Here is a 9187-nt window from a genome sequence, read left to right as displayed (position 1 = left end):
TGAAAATAGGAAAACACAGACAAAAATTCGTGTCTCCAACATGACCCAATGTTTAATTTTTAAAGGAAAAACACATACTCATACACTTATATATATATATATACAAAAAAATTTTAGAATGCTAGTAAAATGGGAGAATGGAACCAACAGTTGGGTTTTTTTATCTTTAGCATAGGCATTCACTGATGATTTAAAAACCATAACATAGACAGCTTTTATATATACTTTTAAATGGTATACATAGTAAAAATGAAGAGAACGTTGATATCAAGGTCTTTCTGCTTCTGTCGGTTAGTGAAATCATCCCCATACTATAAGGAAAACAATAGAAACACAAACCTCTAAGCCTTAACTTCAAACGCTAGTAGATGAAATTGAGAGACAAGGAAAGGGGGCATACAAAGGCAGACTCACAAACAGTCCAGCAGAACTGGAATCTGACTTGAAGCAATCCAGAACCTTGGGAACATTCAGTCAGAAGCATCAAAGAAAATGGGGCAGGAGACAAGTTGAAGAGCAGTTATTTAAAAGTTCAGGGAAAGGGCAGTGAAACCCACAACCACTTTCAGTTGAGAGTGAGTTATATTGCTACAAAATGATAGAAATCTTTATTAAATAAAAATATCAAAGTGGTAAGCTTTTATTTCTTTTTTAAGATTTTGTTTCTTAACATAGCTTTCATCTAGGCCTAAATATTTCTTTTTAAAAGTTTTATTGATATATAATTCACATATCATACAATCCAATGGTTAATTGGATTTAAAATTTGTGCAATCATCACCACAATCAATTTTACATTTTCTTCTTTTTTGTACTCATTATTATTAGTTTCCCATTTCCCCAACCTCCTTTTACATAACCCTTAGAAACTATTGATTCAGTTGCTGTCTCTATAGATTTATATCATGAATTCCATATACAGAAAAACATACCCAACAAAACCCCCAACAAAAATAACAAAATAAAGCAGAGAAAAGCCTTAATTGAAAAGTAAGTAGGACATATTAAAAACAGAAACAACTTTAAAATAGATCAAGAGGTGTTAAATTTTAGCCTAAATATATCTGCATTAATTAACTTTCCAACACACTCTGTCTGATAGCAAGGTTATTCACATCTCTGCTCAATGGCCAGAAGAGATTCACTGGAGACTTAATCCACATGGAACCCTGCAAATGGATTTTTAATTTTCACTGTCATCCATAGCCTTGTGCAAACCAGGTGCTCAGAATATAAACTCTAATACCATTCCCTCCTCCAGTCTTGGATTGTATTATTTACAAACATTGAGTCACACAAGCTGGTGTGCTTCTTCTGTGTGGACTTAGCTGACTTGCTGCTTCTTTTAAGACAAGCCTTTAAGACTCCAGATGCTATTCTGGTATTCTGATATCCAAGTACCATTTGATTTCTTCACTACACTTTGCTTTAACTCCCATGTCCTCAGTGATCTCTTCATGAGGGCAAGAATCCAGTAAGGTCACAGTAAATATTAAGGGTGAACTCAGAATTCATATATCTATCTAATCAAAGTCCCTGGCTCACTTTAGAGATATCCTTATCATTTTATTGGGGAACATTATAAATCATTCCCATGTAGCAGATAGTAATTCTATTGATAGTATCATTAATTCAGCCAATGATTTAGAATTTAAAATGCTGTTGAGAAAAGGAAATTTTGCATGTGTAGGACAGCTTTTTAGGCTAAAATACAAGAATCGCTGACTTGTACAGATTAAAAACATAAGTGATTGTACACTACTTATACAAACAATGAGGGTTGGAGATAGGGCAAACTTTCAGTAATGCTCACTCACAAAGTCAGAAGTATTCCTGCTGGACTAGGATATGTCATTAAAAAAGAGAGTATGAAATAGCACATATATGACAATTTTGAGTTGCCATTTAGTGGGCATCTTCAAAGAAAGAGATTGAACCAAAGTCTAATAACTTCTAAATCCATAACCTTGAGAGAGTAGTCATTTGTTTCTTATCACATTAGGGCATTTCAAGGTCTATATACTTCTGAAGGTGGTGTTTACATCTCTCTAATCTTTCTCCTAAGAATTTCAATCTTTGATTTACACCATGCCAAAGTGGCAGATTTGGCATCCTCTAGAGATTAAAATTGTCTTCCTTTGAAATATTCTCTGACGTTTCAGGGGGAAAAAATAAAAGAAAAGTGAGGGGGCAAGAGCAAGGCTGTCGCATCACTAAAGTTTCCCAAGCAAATTCTCCCAGGACAGCCTTTGATACCCTTAGAGAATGAGTGGATGGATTGTCATGATGTCAAAAAATTCCGTAGTGCAACTTTCCTGGCCTGTCTCTTACCGATGGTGTTTTAAATATTCTTAATATTTCTTCCTAATAAGCTCCCATGATTGTCCTATATCCTTTGAGAAAAATAAATTAAGATTACTCCTTTGAAATGCCCCTAAAACAGTTGCCATAACCTTTTAATTTGACCTCTGTACCTTTCATTTAATTGGTCCAGCAGATCCCCTCAGAAGTCACCGTTTTGATTGGATCTTGATCCTGAAGGCACACTAATGAGGCTAAGATAAGTGTTTACTGAGATTATTTGTCTGCAGTCACCCACCAATTGCAGAAATATATTTAAACATGCTTTATTTGGAATAAACTCATGCATGTATGAACTGGAAGCCTAATAGCAAAACTTTTTTTGGTTACAAGTTGGACTGAGATCCATAAGGTCCCAGTTTGAAACCACCATCTGCTTCTCTGGAGAAAGTTGGGACTTTCTATTCATGGAAAGAGTTACAATCTCAGAAACCCACAAGGGCGGTTCTCCTCTGTTCTATAGAGATTCTATGAGTCAATTGACTTAGTAGCAGTGAGCGTGGTTTTGGTTTTTAGTATACATAGCTAGGATTGGGATTGTTGGATCATATAGTAGATCTGTATTTCACTCTTTGAAGACCCACCCATTTTTTCACAAAAGTTGACTGGATGAAAGTACAAGTTCTCCATGTCCCTGCCAACACTTGCTATTTCCTGTTTGTTTTCTTTTTGTTGTTGTTCAATCATAACCATTCTAGTGAGACTGATACTATCTCATTGTAGTTTTGGATGGGAGGAAGATGGCCGCCAGACAACAAGCATGGGAAGAGCTTTTCAGCAACTATCAGAGAAAGCCCATTTGGAGGGATATCCTCTACCTCCTAGCAGTGAGAATTTCAACATAAAGTGAAGTAGACTCAAATTTCATAAAGTTGGAGAAGCAATGCCTGCTGACGGACTCCCCATTACCAGTGACCAGCAGCACTAGCCACTTCTGTGAACTCTGCTCCTCCTGACATGGTTGATTTTCTGAGACTCTGAAACAACACAACCAGCAAAAACTCTTGCCTGACTGGCCTCTGGGATATTTCCATGCTGGCAGCTTGTTGGATACATAATCAGTACCCAAGCTTACATTTTTGCCCCCCTCCATCCACCTTACCTTCTTCTCTCCTGCCTTTTTTTTCCTCCAGTGCCCTCCTCCTGCTTTGACTTGCCCCACTGACACCATGAGACACACATATACCCTAACTAACACTATTAAATAGCAGGAATCCTCACTCGCAAGGTGGTTTTATTTCCTACTTTATATTATTTTCCTCAATTTTTGTACTATCATTCTATTTCAGAATTCAGAATACTGATGTTCAGGTTCTTTCAAGAGATAAGGGTAGTACCCTTGAGAATCATGAAAGAAACTGAAAAACTAAAATCCTTAAGCCAAAGGAATCTCAGAAGACACTGAGATAACAAAATTAGGCAATATATAAAGGATCTGAGGAATAGAAAGGAAGAACAGGAAAATCAAATCAGAGCTTGAATACAATCACTCTGACTACAATCAGTGAGAGAAGCAATCAACAAAAAGGAGCAAATGAATTAGAAAAAAAAATTGAGAATGATAAGGGATACTAGCAAGAGAAACAACCTCTATCTCAAGAGGGTCCAAGAACAAGAAGAAACAAAAAATATATATCCAGAGAAAATAATATTATAAATCACAGACAAAAATTACTCCAAAATCACAAAGGGGAATAAAATAACTATTCAAGAACTCTAGAGAGACCCAATTAGGAAAAACAACTCCCTCCCCAAACAAAACAAAACATTGGGATATATCACAGTCAAACTCTGTAATTTCAAAGAAAATGAAAGAATCCTGAGGGTAGCTAGAGAAAAAAGAACAGTCACGGCCAAAGGTACAGTGAAAGAAAAGCCCAAGAGGAGATCAGCAAGGTTGTCACTGAAACCTGTATCTGGAAAAACGAAGATGACGCCAAAAAAGGCAGCAGGAAAGCATAAATCTTCAGACAAAAAAAGTGCAAGAAAAGGGAAAGGGGGAGCAAAGGGAAAACAGGCTGAACAAGCTAACCAAGAAACCAAAGATTTAAAAAAAGAAAGAAAGAAAAGACACTAAAGATTTACCTTCTGAAAGTGGAGAACTGAAAAAACGAGGAGACTCTAGCCTCTGATTAATCAGGAGAAAAAGAAGCCAAGTGTGACTAATGTTTGTCTACCATATCTTATAAATGGGCCCTGTTATATCCTTTCTTGTACAATCCAGAGGAATATTTTTACCAACTATTTTGTAAATGCAAGTTTTTTAGTAGCTCTAGAGTCTAGAAACATTTTTAAGAAAGAGGAAATCGCACTTCATCCCTCCCACCCCTTTTTAAGTGTAAATGCTTTTCTTTTTTAACCATTTTATTGGGGCTCATACAACTCCTATAACAATCCACACATGCATCAATTGTGTAAAGCACACTTATACATTCATTATCCTCATCATTCTCAAAACTCGCTTTCCACTTGGGTTCCTGGAATCAGCTCATTTTCCTTTTTCCCCTCCCCCTCCCTTCCCGCTCCCCCTCTCTCATGAAACCTTGATGATTTATAAATTATTATTTTAATCTTATCTTACACTGATCGGCGTCTCCCTTCACCCACTTTTCTGTTGTCCATCCCCCAGGGAGGAGGCCATATGTAGATCCTTGTGATCGGTTCCCCCTTTATACCCCAGCTTCCCTCCCGGTATCGCCACTCTCATCACTAGTCCTGAGGGGTTCATCTGTCCTGAATTCCCTGTGCTTCCATTTCCCGCTGTGCATCCTCTGGTCTAACCAGGTTTGCAAGGTAGAATTGGGATCATGATTGGGGAGGCAGGTGGGGCGGGGGAAGCATTTAAGAACTAGAGGAAGGCTGTGTGTTTCATCGATGCTACACTGCACCCTTGGGCAGCAGATTTACCTAATGCAATTAATCTTTTAAAAAAGTTTACATCAGCACCTGGGAATTTTAAAAACATTTTGTAGATGAAGAGCAGAGCAGCAAATTTATTAATTTGTGTCTACTTTATACTTTAAAAAATAATAGCTTTTTTTTTAGCAGATCAAAGAAAAATACTTTTGCTGGTATATTTGAATTATATATTTTAGTAGCAAGTTCACACAACTAACTCCTATCTCTTAAGCTAATAAACAGATTAAGTAATGATCATTAATTAGATCATTACTTCCTCTATTACCTAATTTTAGAAATGTATGTATAATGCAGGAAACATAATTTAATTCAGATTGATAGTCATTGCAATATTTTATGTTACCCATATGTGAATATCATATTTAACATTATTTTTTTCTTTACTTGAAGTGTTCACTCTCCTCTGGCTTTCCCCCTTCCCCAGCTGATGACCACAACTTTAATTTAGATGATAACGAAGGAATCGGTGATCTGTTTGATGTGCAGATACTAAATTATTGGATTCCATGGAAACTTGGGACTGTTATCTACCTCTAACTGTGTAACACCTTAGGCTTCTCAATAATGTAACACCTGAATAACTCACTGATTTTGAAGTGTTCTTTCTTAATGCTTTATTCCTTCACAAAACTTATCCCATAAGAACCAAGGGCTGATAGCTTCAGGGGAAAAAAGTGATTGAATAAATTCAACCCCCAACCCCCTGAATCATTTCTGGGATTTCAACTTTAAATTTTTTTTCTTCTTTTCTTCCATATTTGAATCCTTCTTTTTTTTCATCTTATGAAAGAGAGGAGTTAAAAGGAGACTTAAGGTAATGAAAAACAAAAATGTTGGCCAAGGAAGGACTCATTACTTGTGTGTCTTATAATTTTACTGCCACAAAACTTCATTTTTTTGGTGTCCTGCCAACCTGCTCTGACATTAACTGCCACTTATAAATGGAAAGATCTAAACTCTTGGAGATGTTAACTGTTCCAGTGAACAGATTTTGTGACGTACCTCTGTATTCACCATTTAAGTTTTTCACAATTTGTTGACTTCTGACATTTTACTTTCCTAGAATATAGGAAAGCTCTGTTTACATAGTTTGTTTTAACATGTGCCAATGCCTGTATATTAGCAAGATTTAAAAAATAAAGTTGTATAAAACATTACATTTATTGGTCTTCCCCCCCCCTTGAGAACTAAATGTATCACCACTGAATTATAACTAAGCCATTAATCTTGTAGCCTCATCAACATTAACTGGTCCAGTTTTTTCTTTCTTTTTTTAAAAGATCATTTTATTGGGGGCTTTTACAGCTCTTATAACAATCCATACATCAATTGTATCAAGTATATTTTTACATATGTTGCCATCATTATTTTATAAACATTTACTTTCTATTTGAGCCCTTGATATCAGCTCCTCTTTTTCTTTCCCCCACCCCACCCTTGTGATCTCTTGATAAATTATAAATTATTATTATTTCCATTTCTTATACTGACTACTTTCTCCCTTCAACCAGGTTTCCTCAGCTGGGGGTGCTGTGTGTGTGTGATGTTTCTATCATTGCAATCGGTTCCCACTTCCTTCCCTCCATCCCCTACCTTCCCCCTTCCCTCCTGCTATCGCTACTCTCATTTCTGTACCTGAGGGGTTTATCTGACATGGATTCTGTGTGTCGTGAGCTCTTATTTGCACCAGTGTACATGCTCCATCTGGCCTATCCAGAACTGAAAGGCAGAACTGAGGTCATGGTAGTGGGGTTGAGGAACTCTCAAAGAACCAGAGGAATGTGTAGTGTTTCACCGGTACTATAGTGCACTCTGGTTGACTCATCCCTTCCTCGTGAATCTTCTGTGAGGGACTGCCCCATTGACTACAAATTGTTTTGGGTCTCTGCTCCTACCCTCCTTGTTCTCAGCAGTATCTTTTGTTTGTTTATTTTGGGTCTTCTGCTGCCTGTTACCTGATCCCTTCAACACCTCATGATCGCACAAGCTGGTGTACTTTTATATGTGAGCTTGTTTACTTCAAACCTTTAAGACCCCAGACACTATCTTTTGATAGCCAGGCACCTTCAGCTTTCTCCACTACATTTGCTTATGCACCCATTTTGTCTTTAGCGATCGTGTATGGAGGATGAGCATCACATAATAACAGATTGTTAGAACAAAGTGTTTTTGTGTTGAGGGAGGGCTTGAGCAGAGGCCAGAAGTCTATTGACTTCCTCAGTGTATAGCCATATAAATATATGTACATAGGCCAATACCTCTATTTTAATGAATTAATATATTTACATATGTAACACACCTATGTTTATACCTTTCTCCATAACTTTGCTTCCCAGATCTGTGCCTTAGCTTCATGCAGGGAAGTTGGTGTGCCACTATAGGGTCTAGTGCCTCACTTTTTTTCCTTCTTGGTTTGCTTCCATGTGAGCATGGAGGCCAGCCCCTCTCCCCAACCTGTAGGTTTAGTGATGTCCTCTGTAGCACTTACTTCTAGGGAGGGGGTCAGTTTGGCAGATTGGGCTCCCCCTGCAGCCCTCTTTGTCAATGACTTTCTCCATGTGGTTATGTGCCCTCAAGGTTTGGTGCACTGTGGTGGGGTCTGCACTCACACTCACATTTCCCTCAGTCATGACTTCACGAGCCAGGTCTAAGCAGAAAGGTGGTCCATTTTCCTGATGCTGCTGAGGAAACGGCTGTTTCTGCAGAGGTTCAAGGGAAAGGCCTTTTAAGAAATGTGCAAGTTCCTTTTGTATATTGACAAAAGCTTTATTTACTCTCTTGATATTTTCATCATTCCCAATGTTTATTTTCCTAAGATTTGTGCTAAGTGGCTTTGCTTTGTTTTCCTACTTGAAGGTTATCTTGGCTCACTACATGAAAGACATTTCTGGCCTCATTTCCTATTAATTTGTTCTTGGCTATTGTCAAACCTTTGTTGTACATGTACAATGACTCAAGATCCAGGTGATTCCATTCTGCAATGAATCGTTAGATCTCTTGACTGCTGCTTTCATGAGCATTGATTGTGGATCCAAATAAGACAAAATCCTTGACAACTTTGATCTGTTCTCCATTTTTCATGATGTTACCTATTGTCCCAGTTGTCAGGATTTTGGTTTTCTTTACATTGAGTTATAATCCATACTGCAATCTTTGCTCTCAGCAAGCGATCTCTCACTTTGCTCTCATTTGCAATCAGCAAGTGCTTCAAGTTCTTTTTTGCTTTTATCCAGCAAGGTTGTGTCGTCTGTATATTGCAGGCTGTTAATAAGCCTTCCTCCAATCCAAATACCACATTTTCCTCCATATAATCCAGTTTCTCTATTTGCTCAGCATACAGATCAAAAAGTATGGTGAGCAGGTACAACTCTAATACACACTTTTCCTGATTTTAAACCAAGCAACATTCCCTTGGTCTGTTCACATAACTGCCTCTTGATCCGTGTACAGTTCTGCCTGAGTATAAGGAAGTATTCTGGAATTGACATTCTTCTCAAGTTATCAATAGTTTGTTATAACCCACACAGTCATATGCTTTGGCATAGTCTATAAAACACAAGCAAACATCTTTCTGGTATTCTCTGCTTTCAGCCAAGATCCACCTGATGTATCCCTTTTTCCACATCCTCTTCTTCTTCTTCCCCGCCCTTTTTTTGGGTATAAGAAGTAGATTTATACAAGAGCAATTGAACATTGAGAAAACATCCCAGCCCAGTCCAGATCACGTCCATAAGTCCAATATTAGCCCATATGTCTGATACCAAGCTATAAAGTCCTCTTCAGATTCACAAAACACATACAATGATGCCGAATGTGGAAGATCACAGGGAAGTGGGTAGAAAGTCTTTGGGTCCAGAAAGTCTTTGGCATTGTAAGCATCTCAGCACTGGCAGGCATCTCTCTGTGG

The 9187-nt window shown here is 37.8% G+C and overlaps 1 protein-coding gene across 1 annotated transcript; it reads right to left on the bottom strand.

The window, feature by feature from the left end:
- Positions 1–227: 227 nt before the first annotated feature.
- On the bottom strand, positions 228–8283 carry LOC123521756. Its single transcript, XM_045290821.1, is given in 4 exon segments — positions 228–311; positions 4225–4325; positions 7751–8135; positions 8137–8283. Coding segments are annotated over 4 exon segments (657 nt in total). The 5' UTR covers positions 8224–8283.
- Positions 8284–9187: the final 904 nt, after the last annotated feature.

The sequence above is a fragment of the Echinops telfairi genome, unplaced genomic scaffold (genome assembly GCF_000313985.2).
Source record: "Echinops telfairi isolate 266 unplaced genomic scaffold, ASM31398v2 ScPeMD7_57;HRSCAF=196, whole genome shotgun sequence".
NCBI lineage: Eukaryota > Metazoa > Chordata > Mammalia > Afrosoricida > Tenrecidae > Echinops > Echinops telfairi.
This window is presented reverse-complemented; position numbering and strand designations above follow the sequence as displayed.